Source organism: Lithobates pipiens, unplaced genomic scaffold (assembly GCF_037356315.1).
Source record: "Lithobates pipiens isolate NorthernLeopardFrog02 unplaced genomic scaffold, aLitPip1_a1.2 Scaffold_30, whole genome shotgun sequence".
NCBI classification, from domain to species: Eukaryota; Metazoa; Chordata; class Amphibia; order Anura; family Ranidae; genus Lithobates; species Lithobates pipiens.
In genome coordinates, this window is record NW_027507791.1 from 9,829,998 (window position 1) to 9,845,748 (window position 15,751).

A 15,751-nucleotide genomic window follows, 5' to 3' on the forward strand; every position below is an offset into this window, starting at 1 on the left:
ACAGTACCTTACATGTGTGGTGAAATCAGTTTACATATACATGCGGGAGTAGCGGCGGGGTGGGGGGTACATTTTTTTTTTACTTTTTTTGTACTAACTTTATTGATATCACAAGGGATTTACAACATCACATGTGACAGCATGGGCCGTCACAGGTCCTCTTTATGGAGAGATTTGGAGTCTACAAGACCGCAAATCTCTCCTCCGGCCTCTAATGCTGCTGATCAGCTGCTTTCCTGGGCAGGTAAACAAAGGGGCGGAAGCCAGAAGTGACAAACTACTCATCGCTCCTGGTTTCCGAGGTTACAGACAGGGGAACGTCATCAGTTCCTCTCTGTACAGGGCAGTCATTGCATCCAGCCGCATCGCTCCCAGCCTCCGCCATGGGACCCAAGACACCCTTCTGCCACCCGCAGAAGTGATAGAGTAGCTAATTAGCCACTTAGATCACTTTTGCATTAAATGGAATCGCCAGCTGAGAATGATACCTATAGGCATCCCAGTATAACCACTGAAACCCAAGGATGTCCATTTATGTACCTTGGGCAGCAAGTGGTTAAAAAAAAATAAAAAAAAATAAAAAACCCCTACAATACCGAGCAGATCACAGGAGAACACTATACAGACACCATGGGGAACACACTTGACAATACAGCAGCATCTTCTGTTACAGCTCTCATCTTCTATACATGATGCCTCCATGGCAAAGCTGATTATCTTAGATATAAAAACACACACTTACCTTGGCTCTCTGGGCGCTTCATAGGGCCCCCCTGCCATCAAGCTAGGAGGCGTGGGAGGGACAGTGGGTGTCAACTCCCGATCGGGAACTGGTGGAAGTACAGGTGGGTTTAAATATTTGACGTCCTTGCTTTGCTTGTCTAAGCCAGGAGAAGGAAATTCCAGTGGAGGATTATGGGAAGGCACGGGAGGGGCACTTTGGCCCAGTGGTGGTTGAGCACTCACAGCCGGATGCGACTGATAAGACAGTGCAGTAGGTAGAGTCATATTTCCGGAAATGAATGGTCCTGCAGTTACTGGTGGATCTGTTCCTGCTGTAGGCATTGTGGAGAGTGCAGGTGTCATGAGAGATGAGCTGGTGGTTGCAGGAATGGTAGAAGAGGATGGTGCAGGAACAGATGTGGTTTTCGGCTCTGGGGCAGAAGTAGAGCTTTCTGCTGGAAGAGGTGGTTGTGCCTCAGTGGCAGGGGGTAGAGGAGGTTGTACAACTTCTGCTGAAGGGGAGCCAACAGGTGGTGGAGGGGGCGGAACACTAGATGCCGGAGGAGGGGGTGGAGCACTAGTTAGCGGAAGAGGGGGTGGAGCACTAGTTACCGGAGGAGGGGGTGGAGCACTAGATGCCGGAGGAAGGGGTGGAGCACTAGATGTCGGAGGAAGGGGTGGAGCACTGGATGCTGGAGGAGGGGGTGGAGCACTGGATGCTGGAGGAGGGGGTGGAGCACTGGATGCTGGAGGAGGGGGTGGAGCACTGGATTCCGGCGGAGGGGGTGGAGCACTGGATTCCGGCGGAGGGGGTGGAGCACTGGATGCCGGAGGAGGGGGTGGAGCAGTCGCAGGTGGAAGAGGCGGCGTGGCCTCAGAATATGGCGTTACAGGTGGGAGAGCAGGAGGTGGGCCGGTGCCATACACTGGTGCCACCGGAGCGGTATAGGGAGGCTGTATGCTCACTCCAGTGGGCTGAGCTGCAGGAACAGCCGGAGACATGACTGGTGAGTATGTCGGGTACTGGGGTACCATGGCAATGCCTCCTATATAGTGACTGCCACCATACTGCTGCTTTAAGCTTTTTAACGAGGCAATTTTATCCTTTAGATGTGCCTTTGTGGATTTCATGTGGGTCTGCCAAGATGCCCACTGGACCTGGTAGTCATGCAGCTGATCCTTGTGGGGGTAGGTCTGCAGTAACTCCTGCCACTTCTTGAATTGAGTCTCCCAATCTTGGTACAGCGGCACAAGCTGCTTCTGCTCCATCTCATAGTGCTGCAGCTGAACATCTACAGTCATGGCCTGTACAGAGGAAACAGATTGGCGTGAGGAAGGACTGGAAAGCTAAATCAATTGCTTGGTCTTATCATAAAAAAAAAATAAAACACACTGACTGGTGTCACCTATTAAAAGGAGCAGCAAGTACATCAGCCCACAACTAGATTTATCCGACCGCAATACATATATCAGCCATAAGCCCGGTATTGCTTTTTTTCAGCCGACGGCTGTCTTTCTGACCTCAAATCTCTCCATAAAGAGGACCTGTCATCCTTATTTCTTTTACAAGGGAATCGCTATGAACGTTCGAGAGAACAATAATTCTAGTGCTAGACCTCCTCTAACTCTAAACCGTTAACCTGTAAAGGAGTTTACGCAATTTTAAATTGTGACATGTTTGGTAAGCCTGGTCAGCAAATAGTTAATGAAATGGCAAATGGTTGATCGGTAAATGAATTAGAAACAAAACAAAGATGAGGTTACACTGAGTAAATAGATACCCAACAAATTTAAAATTGCGCACGCTCGTGGAATGGCAACAAACTAGAGTACTTAAAAATCTCCATAGGTGAAGCTTTAAACATCTTTTTACAGGTTAACCGTTTAGAGTTAAAGAGGTGGTCTAGCACTAGAATTATTGCTCTTGCTCCAACATTCATGGCAATACCTCAAATGTGTGGTGCGAATACCATTTACATATGTGTGCGTGACTTTAGACTGGCTGAGCCTCCAAGAAATGGTTCCAATGAGAAGATGGTTCACCTTCACGAGAATTATCAGAAAGGACAGTGGGTCAATGAAAGAAGCAGTGGCCGTAGGGTGAATTATATTACAGTCTAAGCGATGAGTCTGTTCCAGTGTTGATTTCTTAAATGCTAACTCCAACTTTTTATCCATATTTACCCTGGGATGGGCAATATTTGTGTTTGACGGTGTACAATCCTCCGGTAGGCAACAGTATATGACTTTGCAAGCAGAAAATATCCAACTCAACCACACAATTGAGAAATACTTAATGGGATTCGATGCTCAGGCGGGGGCGGATCCCCACCTCCTATACAATCTAAAGCAAAAATTCAGTCGGAAACTCAATAACTCCTTATCATCCTTTATTTGGCTACATAATACACAGGATCAATGCTGACATGTTTCGGCCATTACAGCCTTACTCATAACCCGCTATGAATAAGGCTGTAATGGCCGAAACATGTCAGCATTGATCCTGTGTACAGTGAGGAAAAAAAAAAATTATCCCCTGCTGATTTTGTACGTTTTCCGACCAACAAAGAAATGATTGGTCTATCATTTTGGTAGGTTTATTTTAACAGTGAGACAGAACAAAAATATCATTTCAAAAAAGCTAAAAATTGATTTACATTTTAATGAGTGAAATAAGTATTTGATACGCTATCAATGAGCAAGATTTTTGGCTCCCAGGTGTCTTCTATACAGGCAATTAGCTGAGATTAGGAGCACTCCTAAACTCAGCTTGTTACCTGTATAAATGACACCTGTTCAGAGAAGCAATCAGTATTCCAATCTCTCCACCATGGCCAAGACCAAAGAGCTGTCCAAGGATGCCAGGGACAAGATTGTAGACCTACAAAAGGCTGGAATGGGCTATAAGACCATCGCCAAGCAGGTTGGAGAGAGGGTGACAGCAGTTGGTGCAATTATTCACAAATGGAAGAAACACAATAACTGCCAATCTCCCTTGGTTTGGGGCTTCATGCAATATCACACCTGGTGGAGTTTAAATAATCATGAGAACGGTGAGAAATCATCCCAGAACTACATGGGAGAATCTTGTCAATGATCTCAAGGCAGCCGGGACCATATAGTCACCAAGAAAATATTTGTAACACTACACTGAGGGACTGAAATTCTGCAGCACCCATAAGGTCCCCCTACTCAAGAAAGCGCACACACACACACGTCTGAACATCTAAATGATTCAGAGGAGAAATGGGTAAAAGTGTTGCGGTCAGGAGACCAAAATCTAGCTCTTTGGCATCAACTCAACGTGTTTGGACGAGAAGGAATGCTGCCTATGACCTCAAGAACACCACCCCCCCCCCCCCCAAACATGGAGGGAGGTGGAATTATTATGCTTTGGGGGCGTTTTTCTGCTAAGGGGACAGGACAACTTCACCACACCAAAAGAGACCATGGACAGGACCATGTACCATCAAATCTTGGGTGAGAACCGCCTTCCCTCAGCTAGGGCATTGAAAATTTGTCGTGGATGGGTATTCCAGCATGACAATGACCCCAAACACATGGCCAAGGCAACAAAAGGAGTGGCTTAAGAAGAAGCACATTGAGGTCCTGGAGTGCCCTAGCTAGTCTCCAGAACTTAATCCCATAGAAAATATGTGGAGGGAGCTGAAGGTTCAGGTTACCAAATGTCAGCCTTGAAACCTTAATGACTTGGAGAGGATCTGCAAAGGGGAGTGGGACAAAATCCTTCCTGAGATGTGTGCAAACCTAGTGGCCAACTACAAGAAACGTCTGACCTCTGATTGCCAACAACGGTTTTGCCACAACGTACCAAGTCTTGTTTTGCGAAAGGGGTCAAATACTTATTTCATTTATTAAAAACGCAAACCAATAACTTTTATGAAATGCGTTTCTCTGGATATTTTTGTGATTATGTCCCTCACTGTTAAGATAAACCTACCATTAAAATTATAGACTGACCATTTCGTTGTCAGTGGGCAAACGTACAAAATCAGCAGGGGAGCAAATACTTCCCCCCCCCCTCACTGTATATGTTGAAGCCCAATCAAGGATAATACTAAAAAGTTATCAAGTTGCCAGCTGAATTTGTGCTTAGAGTATTGAGGCGATTGTTGTCATAGTGCGTGGCTTTGGACTGCAACGTTGATGCAACTTTGGATGGGTACGACTTGGATGCGACTATGGCTTTGACCACTGGTAATGGACAACTGTTGCATGTATAACATTCAAGTGCGACTTTTGAGGGATAACATTGAAGTCTGTGGCCTTCATGATGCATGAAAGTTGGCCTAAAGTAGTGCAGGAACTACTTGATGTCGCTGCAACTTCAGACTAAAAGTGCACAGAAATTTCAGCCGCCAAAAACGTTTTTTTTTTCATTCGGCTGATAGCAAAAAAACAGTCTATACCGAAAGGGGGCAGGGGGCAGCCCTGGGTGCCGCCCATTCCCTCCTCCTCCCCTCCCTACTCGCCTTGATCTCCACATGTCACGGAGCTGAATTGTCTGGGCCATAGTAACAATGTTCCACCTCCTGTGATAGACAGCACACTGATCCAATGGCGGGATATTGTTACTGCGGCCTGGGCAATTCAAACCCTGCTCCGTGACACGTGGAGATCGCCACTCTGATACAGGCAAAGGCATGCTGCATATGCTGGACACTGGTGAGGCTGCATACGACAGGCACTGGTGAGGCTGCATATGACAGGCACTGGTGAGGGCTGCTGGGCAGAAGTAGGCTGCATTTGATGGACATGGGTGAGGCTGCATTGATCTCTTGTATCATGTCTGCAGTCTGACTAGGGGTGCAACGGATCAAAAAAACTCACGGATCGGATCATTCCTCGGATCAGAGTCACGGATCGGATAATTTTTCCGATCAGCAAATAATTTAATTTGCAAAAACCTGTGAAAATTCCACCACCATATAGTCCCCACTGTAATATCCACAATCTCCCCCACTAATATTGGCTGAGTACGGCTGAGTATTGGCAGGCGGGGTATCGTATAGCGGGGTATCGCCAGAGTATTGGGGTACTGCAGAGTATTGGCAGGGTATTGCTGGGTACTGCAGGGTATGGAGGGATGGCTGCTTCCATCTCAGGATCTCTCCCCTCCACTGTACAGGTTAGTACAGAGAGGGGAGAGAGGAACCGGCGTCATGACATGAGGCCGGTTTGTTTACAAGTGATCGCTTAATCGGAGCGATCAGTGTAAACAGCCTGGGTGTAGAAAGATGGCCGCCGCTTCGGAGCTAGGCCGAAGCCGCGGCCTTTCCTAAGGCCGAGACCGCGGAGCGCTCCGCGGCATGTCCCGATCCGAGCGGGGTGACCTGTTCAGATCACGGATCGGTGATGATCCGTCGCACCCCTAAGACAGACTGACTGACTGACTGACTGACTGACTATCTTCTGTATCATATCCACTAGAGGGGCATCTAATGGAAATTTTGCTATTAGCAATGTGTTTAAGTTTAAGAGATTTGCAGACATGAAACAAGAGATGGTTAGAGACTGCATTTTTCTTGACTTTTCTTGCACTAAAAAGGTGCTAATAATGGCAAACAAATTCAGATTAATTTAAATTTATGATATTATACAAGTCCAATACAATTATACATAAAAATAAATATTTTTAAAAACTAATTTTTGGTATCAGGTTTTGGCCCAGTGCATTCTTCGTTTTCAGTATCGGCACCAAAATTTGCATTCGGTGCACCACTACTTCAGCCCCTTCCTGTCTGTACAAAGACAGCCACACTGCCCGCCCACCCCCCCCCCCCCCCCACCACCACCACATTTTTGACCCTCTGATTGTACAGAGACCTCCTGCTTCCAATCAGCTCATCTCTGACCCATCCCTGTGGCACTTACAGCTAGGTGTGGAGGCTCCTGGACAATCTGTTGGTAGCGCTGGAGCAGCTGCTGCATGGCAGTGTGTTTTGCCATGATGCCCTGGTACTGGAAGCCTATGCGGTGTTGTTCATGCTGCTGCCAGTGAGCAGCCGCTTCTTGCAGGGTCTTTAGCCTTTGTGCTTGTTCTGGATCTTCGGGCAGTCCAGTCTGGGGGGAAAAAAAAAAAAAAAAAAAAAAGTTAGAACATATGGAATATTAATATTCCCAGCTCATCACATTCACATGGCTCTGATCACCCACAACACACAATACATGGCCCGCTTTGCTTACACCAGTTCACATTCATTAGACCAATACCATCTGTTCATTGTCTCCTTAAAGTATATGAGAACCCCCAACAAATAATTTTTTTTTTCTTATTTGATCACTTTTGGTCTATAAAAGTGCAACTTCACTCTTATAATTGGCATTGATTTTTAATATTCAGGCTGCTGGTACTACTAAATAGATAGGCAAGTATATCATATTTACTTGTTCTAAAGTACATCCTGGTTTCCCTGCCTAGGCAAATATGGGATTTTTGTACTCGCCGTAAAATCCTTCTCTGATGTTCGACAAAGCACTTTAATCTTGACCTTAGGGTTATATCGCCACCTTTAGGAGAGGACTATGCAGAACACAAAAACAAGCACAGTAACACCCAGGGGGCGGTCCTACTGGCTATAACTCCTCACTGTGCTTCCAGCAGCTCAGTTCATCAAAAAGCAGAATAGGAGGGGTGGGTGCTGTGTCAGTCAATAAACATCAGAGAAAAGGATTTTATGGTGAGTGCAAAAATCCTATTTTCTCTTTCGTTCATTGACAGACAGCACTTTAATCTTGACCTTAGGGACGTCCCCAAGCAATGTCAAAACAAAGGGGTGGGAACACAGAAAATAAACTCCACCCACCACCAAAAGAACACCCCATCAGAGGAGTCACAACTTCAGACGGTTGCCTGCAAAACCTTGCGGCTGAAGCATGCATCCAAAGACGTGTAAATAAAAAAAAAAAAAAAAAAAAAAAAAAAAAAAATCGACCTTATAAAATTTGGTGAAGGCGTGTATGGACGACCAGGAAGCCTGTCTTACACCCAGAGAAACAAATGTTTGATGCCAGACAGCCCCGGAAACACCAATTGTCCTGGTAGAAATAACAGGAAAGGGTGGCGTCTGCCCCCTTATGGCAAAAGCCTGAAACACAATCTGTCTCATCCCCCCCGAGAAAGGGTGGCTGAAGAGCCTGGAGGTCTCTTCCTCGGACCAGCCACCAAGACACAGAGTCAGACACACCCACAGGGCCCGGACCACATTCCAAGAATGTAAAGCGACCTCCTCGGGATGCAATGGCCGAGTACATAAGGACGGAAGCACAAATGTCCTCATTTAAATGGAAGGTCGAAACAACCTTTGGAAGAGAGCTGGGGACACAGAACGGCCTTATCCTCATGTAGATAAAGAGATTGCATGACAAGGCCGCCAACTCAGAAACCCGCCCTGTAGATGTAATGGCCACTAGGAAGACTATCTTCTGAGAGAGCGTCCATAAAAAGGGATCTCCCTAATGTTTTCAAACAGCGGTTTCAGAAGCACCAGATTCCGATCCCACGGGGGCAGAGTCGGGCGTACCGGAGGGGCCACATGCCGAACCCCCTGAACAAACGTACGCACCAATGAGCAAATCGCCAATGTCCGCTGAAAAAAAAAAAAAGACAGCCAAAGCCAATGTGTCCCTTAAGGTTACTTAATGCAAGCTTCTGATCCATTCCTTGCTGCAGAACACAGCAGGATCTTGGAAACCAAATAAGAATGAGGATGCCACTCCATCTTGCCCTCCAGGTATGATACATTTTCCGGGAAGAAGACTTTTGAGCCCTTACAATAGTGGTAAATCACCAAAGCCGACAGCTCTTGGCCCCTCAGCATCTGGCTTTCAACAGCCATGCCATTAAAGCCATCGACTAAAGCAGGTTGGAGAATTGAACCTCGAGACAAAAAGGTCCTCCTGCACCGGCAGCCGCTCAGGAACATCCGCACCATGTCGGCATACCAAGGATGTCGAGGCCAGTCTGGGGCCATCAGAATCACCAGAATCCCCTCAGCCTTCACTCTGCACAGCAGACGAGGGAGGAGCCTGAGAGGGTGAAAGGCATAAATCAGCCGATAATCCTCCATTGGGCCACCAACGTATCCGCCCAGGGATCCCTTGACCTGGCCACAAACCTCCGCACCTTCCGGTTGAACCGAGAAGCCAGGAGATCCACATACGGCATGCCCCACCTTAGGCAAATGAGCAGAAACACTTCCGGATGCAGTGACCATTCCCACTGGTCCAGCAACTGATGACCAAGTAGTCCACCTGACAATTGTCTATGCCCGGAATGTAACCGGCCGACAGAGCCAGCACGTACGGCTCTGCCCACTGTAGGATGTGGGAGAACTCCAGTGCCACCGCTGAGCTCCTTGCCTCTCTATGATTGACATACGCCACTGCCGTGGAGTTGCCTGACTGGATCCTGACCAGAAAACCCTGCAACCATGTGGAAAGGCACCGCCTGATCGCCTGCAGCTCCAGCACATTGATCGACAGATGGAATTCTTCCTGCTCCCAGCAACCCTAGACCGACTGGATGTCAAAAAATAGGAATTTTAAAACAGCTTACCTGTAAAATCCTTTTCTTGGAGTACATCATAGGACACAGAGTCTCAAGTAATTACTTGGTGGGTTATAGGCCTACCTTCAGGTGTTGACACTGGTATAACCAATACAGGAAGTTGACTCCCCTATATAACCCCTCCTTCCAGCACTCAGTATTTGTAGCCAAGCAATATAAGTAATATACTCTCACCCCATAAAACAGAGGGGCAGGAGTTCTGTGTCCTATGATGTACCCCAAGAAAAGCATTTTACAGGTAAGCTGTTTTAAAAATCCTATTTTCTTTATCGTACATCATAGGACACAGAGTCTCAATTACTTGATGGGATGTCCCATAGCAATGCTACTTGAGGGGAGGGAGACACAACCCGTAGGGTAACCCACAGACCTGAGGACTTATGCTGCTGCCCGCAGCACACTGTGTCCGAAGGAGGTGTCCTCATTCCATCTTACATTCACTTGATAAAATTTTGCAAATGTATGTACTGAAGGACAAGTCGCGGCCTTGCAGATTTGAGACCTGGAGGCCTGGTGACGCACTGCCCAAGAAGCACCAACCCCTCTGGTAGAGTGCGCCTTAACTTGAAAAGGGGGAATTTTTCCCTTTAAATCATAAATTTGAATTAGAACTTGCCAAATGCACTTAGCGACAGTGGATTTTGACGCTGCCTGTGCCTTCTTAGGACCCTCTGGCAGAAGAAATAAGACAGTCTTACGAATCGGAGCGGTTTCCTAAATACATTTTCACTGCTCCCACTACATCAAGACAATGTAGTGACCTTTCTTCCCTGGAACAAGGTCTTGGGGAAAAAACCCTGGCAGGACAATATCTTCATTCAGATGAAAGCCTGAAACCACTTTTGGCAAAACATCTGGACGAGGGCGTAACACCACTCTGTCCTCAAGAATAATCAAATATGACTCCTTACAAGAAAGAGCAGCCAATTCTGAAATCCTCCTTGCTGAGGATATAGCAAACGAAAATATCAGCTTCCTAGTCTGAAGGACTAAGGGAACATGCTGCAACGGTTCGAATGGCTGTTTTTGTAACACTGACAAAAACAAAATTTAAGTCCCAAGGGCTTAAGAGTGATTTAACTGGCGGATTAATCCGCAGCACTCCTTGCATGAAACCCTGGACTAAAGAATGCATAGCAAGCAGTCTTTGAAATAAAAATTGATAAGGCTGAGACTTGGCCCTTAATAGTACTCAGGGCCAAATTCATCTCTATGCTTAATTGTAGAAAGGTAAGAATTCTGCCTATAATATATCTCCGAGGGTACCAACCCTTGGACTCACACCAGGAAACATAAGCTTTCCAGGCTCTATAATATATAGCTCTAGAAGCTGGCTTCCTAGCATTAATCAAAGTAGAGATAACTGACCAGGAAAGCCCACGTTTATTCAGAATGTGGGTCTCAATAGCCAATCCGTTAAATTTAGCGTTCGTAAAGTAGGATTAAATATCTGCCCCTGAGATGGCAGGTCTGGCCTTGGTGGGAAGAGCCCTGGACCCTCCACTGCCATCCTTTCCGATCTCTGCGTACCATGACCTTCTGGGCTATGCTGGTGCTACCAGTATTACCGATTTTCTTTCCAGCTTGATCCTGCAAAGAACTTGAGGTAGCAATTGAAATCGGGGGAAAAGTGCATACATCAGTAAAAACTGATCCCACGGGATCGCCAACGCATCTGTTACGTATGCGAGTGGGTCCCTTGTCCTGGATGCAAAGTTGACTAGGTTAGTGTTGAATCTGGACGCTAGAAGGTCTACGTCCGGAGTCCCCCATCTTCGGCAAACAGCCTGAAACACCTTGGGATGGAGAGACCATTCTCCTGGGAATAACTGCCGGCGACTTAGATAGTCCACCTACCAATTCTCTACTCCCGGAATGAAAACTGCCGATAGGCATGGGACATTCTCTTCTGTCCAAGTTAGAATCTGGTTCACCTCTCTCTGAGCTGAGAGACTCTTGGTGACTCCTTGTGATTGATATATGCCAAGACATAGTCGGACTGGATCCTGGCAGGACAATTCTTTAACCTGGAGATCAAGGTTCTAGAGACAGATACACTGCCGGAAACTCTAGGATATTGATGGGCAAGGCTCCTACTGACCAGCCTGAAAGGCTGGCATCTGTCGTTACTACCTTCCAGATAATTGATCTGAAGGACTTTTCCTTCAGCAGGTTCCAAGATAGTAACCACCAACTGAGGCTTTGGGACACTCATGGGGACAGCCACATTGGCAAGTCCAAAGCTTGAATCATTTTGTTCCAAGCAGGCAGAATACTGCTTTCAGTTTCGAATGGAATTGAGCATAGGGAACTGCTTCGAATGAAGCTACCATCTTCCCTAACAACCTCATGCAAAGGGGAATTGAAGGATCTCTCTTCGACCTGATCATCCTCCCCAGCTCCTGTATGGAGCTGATAATTGCGGGAGGCAAGGACACCCCTTTTCTGGGCTGTGTCTATGATCAGGCCCAGATACTCCAGCCTTCTTAGTGCCTTTAAGGAGGATTTCTTTAGGTTGAGAATCCAACCCAAACCTTCCAGGTAACTGCTTGTGATGGCTACGCCTTGCTTCAAGCAAGCCACTGACTGGTCTATTAACAATAGATCGTCTAAGTAAGCCAAGACAGTTATACCCTGTGCCCTTAACCTGACTAGAGGTGGGGCTAATACCTTAGTGAATACCCGAGGTGCTGTAGCAAGCCCGAAGGGTAAGGCTATTAACTGAAAATGCTTCTGTTCTACTTTGAACCGCAGAAACCTCTGGTGAGGAGGAAATATATGGACAAGCAGCTATGCATCTCTGATGTCGATGGGCGCCAGAAGTTTTTCTCCTTGCAGGATGGAAACGACTGACTTGATTGACTCCATGCAAATGGAGCAGATTTTCAGGAACCGATTTAGATTACGTAGATCTAGACTTTGTCTGATATCCCCATTTGGCTTTGGCACCATAATTAGGTTTGAGTAAAACCTCAAACCTTGCTCTTGTTTGGGAATTTGATCACCCCTTGAGCCAATTATCGGTCTAATGCTTGCAACAGGGATTGCCCTTTTCCCTGGATCCTTGGGAACGTTTCATCTCAGAAAACGAGATGGTGGAAACTCTCAAAGCTCTAGCTTGTATCCTAGAGACACTGTGGAGAGAGTCAATTTGTCCTGAATCTCCCTTTGCCAGACTTCTGAGTACATCAGAAGTCTCTCCCCCCCCCCCCCCCCCCCACCTTGGTGAGGGGAGATGCCTCTTCATAAGGAGGTCTTGTATTCTGCTTTGCAGACTTGTAGCCCCAGGTCTTCCTTTATGCCTGATCTGATGGCAGAGGCCAAACAGTTTAAATGAAAGACGCTTATATTTTCTTTTGACTGGCAAAAAGAGTACCATTTCCGCTGGCAATTGTTTGAATGTATTTATCCAAACCATCGTCAAATAATTGTTCTCCCTTAAAGGGGAAACTAGTTAGAAGGTTCTTACAAGGTATCTCAGCTGACCAACCCTTTAACCAAAGGGTCCTTCGCATATGCACAAGTACAAACACAAGGCGTGATGCCTGGTGAATAGAATCCTTCATAGCGTCTACAGCAAAGGATAATGCTTTAGGTAGCTCGGCCAGTTCCTGTGCTTGTTGTGCAGGGAGCTCATCTGAGAGCATCTGTGAACTGGTCCTTTAAGGACTGACAGATGCCTATAGCTGCAATTGCCGGCTGAGCAACAGTACCTGCTAAGAAAAAAAGGATTTTAACAGACCTTCCAACTTCTTATCTGTTGGATCTTTAAGCATAAGCGCATTGTCCACTAGGGAAAAAAAAATAAAAAAAAAATTTTCACATTGGAAATCGCAGCGTCAACTGCTGGAACTTTCCATCTTTTAGTGAATCTTTCTTCCATAGGATAGAGCTTTGCGATTCTCTTTGGAAGGGAAAAAATGCTTATCCGGATGATCCCATTCGGTATAAATAAGCTTTTTTTTTAGTAATGCGTGGACGGGAAACGCATGCAAAGGCTGTAAAGGCTTCAAAGAACCCAAAGGAAGAGACCGGCCCTTCAGCTAACTCTGTTAGGGGTAGCATGCAAGTAGAGTGAACCATCTTTGCAAGCCTCTGTACTTCAGATTGTGAAGTAGGGATCCTTGGGAACTTCAAGTATTGTTTCCTCCGCAGAGAAATAATCCCGATCATCTGAGGGCAATACCCCATCCTGTCCCCATAATTCTCTTGGGCCCACCACTGACTAAAGTCTAAGGTGGGGTAGGGGGATCTAGGAAGCTTGCTATACACTGGACGGAGGATGCGATTAAAGCCGCTAATCTTCCTTCTAAGCCTTGCAAGGCAGAGGACGATGCACCTTTACAGGGGCTGAAGTGTGAAGCAGTTGCACCACTGTTAGCTTCCAATGACTCACGCTAGCTTTCCACGTCTGATCTCTCAGAAGAGGAAGACAGTATGGAGGCATAACTGAGATTCCCAGCGCCTGGGGGGGTGACACCGTAGGTACCTTTATGGTAGGTCTGGAAGACAGTGCAAAGCACAAGCAGAGGTACACACAAAATAACAGTTCTTTTGCTACTAAGTAATAATAGTTTTTCCTGTCTGGAAATGCCCGTTTACACCCTTAAGTGTTTAGCGCTCTGGTGTCTCTTAGTGTGACAGACTGCCTCTCTTCAGTTAAAAAGTCTTTCTGAAATGAGTGTCTGTGATATAAAGCCTCAGGTGGAACCTGATTGGCATCCCCAGCGCTTCCCCTCAGCTATGCGCCGAGTGCTGTGTGTGGACGTTACATCCATACACAGCGCCACGTGACCTTGCGGACATGCCCCTCTGTGTTCAGGCCCTGCTAGGGACCCAAATGGCCAACACAAAGTAAGGTGAACCTCCTATACACCTCTACAAGGGGGGAGGGGGGGGGGGGTTCTGTCAGCAGATTTATTGTTTTTTTTTTTTTAAAACCACCGAAGCATAGGGCGTTTCCCAATGTTAGTAGGTGTAAGTGCTGGGTTGTAATTAAACCATGCAGCAAAAGCAGCTGCGTCAACCAATTAGCCGCTGCCCATATAGAAGTTTATACACATCTCTGTATAGCAACTGCTGTATTTTTTACCAAACCCCACAAGATCTATTTAAGAACCCCCTCTGCCGCTGGGACCACACATGTTCTGAGACAGAGCTGCACTAAGACACATACATGGGTAGGGCAAATTACTCCTTATAGAGGAGACATTTATAAGGCATATAAGGTATATTGAAGGAAAAAGCAAAGCTTCTTCCCTTACCTTGTCCTCGCTGCAGGATACTGCTGATTTAACAGACAGATCCAACTTGCACCCATAACAGCAGGCTGCGTTTAAACATGCTCAAAGACTGGGGCCCTTTTAAAAGGGGTTCCGCTCCTTTGGGCCTTGTATAGCACCCCTCAGGACAACTTTAGGAAATGTAGCAAGACCAAAAAGCATCCTGGTTCCTAGGGTCCAGCTCTCAAAGAGAAGCATTACAGGCAAAACCTCGTTCTTGCATCGAGCTCCAGGTACCATCCTATGGCCTCAGTGGTGAGGATGGATCTGATTGTGGAGGTTTCTTTAAATCCAGCATGGATCCCTCCTGGAGCTCCGCAGAGCACATCTTCACTCGTGACCAACACCTTAGACAGTGGCGAAAAAAACTGAGTGCTCCTGGAAGGGGGGGGGGGGGGGTTATATAGGGGAGTCAACTTCCTGTATTGGTTATACCAGTGTCAACACCTGAAGGTAAGCCTATAACCCACCAAGTAATTACTTCAGACTCTGTGTCCTATGATGTACGATAAAGAAATCCTCCCCCTCCCCCCAGCGCCCGTCATGATCACCATCCAATGAAGAGGAAGGAACGATTTCCCGGACCAAAGGGCCAGGATCTCAGCCACCAGCGAAACAAAGCCCTGGCTAGCTGGCTTACCTGGATTTGATAATCCAGGGATGTCGGAGACTTGTCCCATCTGGACAGGATATCTTTCTAAAAGACTCAAGTGTGGAATTGAGCATACGGTACCGCCTCAAAAGTCGCTATGATGAGGCCCAGCCCTCGCAAGCAAAAACGCAGAGACGACCACCTGCGGGACATTAGTAACTGAACCGTGGATTGGAGAGCTTCAGCTTGCTCGAAGGAAGAAAGACTCTCGCGTTTGGGGAAGTCCAGATTCAACCCCAAGCGCTCCAGGCACTGAGTCGGCAGCAACACTGACTTCTGGAGATTCAACACCCAGCCAAACTCCTGAAGAGTCTGCATGGTGATTGCCACATCCTCCCTTAGTCCTGAGGCAGAAGCTGCCCTCAGGAGGAGATTGTCCTGGTAACCCACGATCGCAATCCCTAGTCGTCTCCGTAATGCCAGCATCGGAGCCAGCACCTGGTGAAGACCCTTGGTGCCGACGCTAGGCCAAAGGGAAGAGCCAACAATTGGTAGTGCTTGTCC

At 47.0% G+C, this 15,751-nt stretch overlaps 1 protein-coding gene across 3 annotated transcripts in view; it reads right to left on the reverse strand.

The window, feature by feature from the left end:
• Nucleotides 1–15,751, reverse strand: part of YLPM1 (YLP motif containing 1) — a 60,757-nt gene that overhangs the window by 32,839 nt on the left and 12,167 nt on the right. For all 3 annotated transcript variants that reach the window (XM_077463660.1, XM_077463659.1, XM_077463658.1), the window contains 2 exons: nucleotides 6,619–6,807; nucleotides 743–2,028 (listed from right to left, as the gene is read on the reverse strand). In XM_077463660.1, coding sequence (XP_077319786.1) covers nucleotides 743–2,028; nucleotides 6,619–6,807 — 1,475 coding nt within the window. The remainder of the gene's footprint in view (nucleotides 1–742; nucleotides 2,029–6,618; nucleotides 6,808–15,751) is intronic.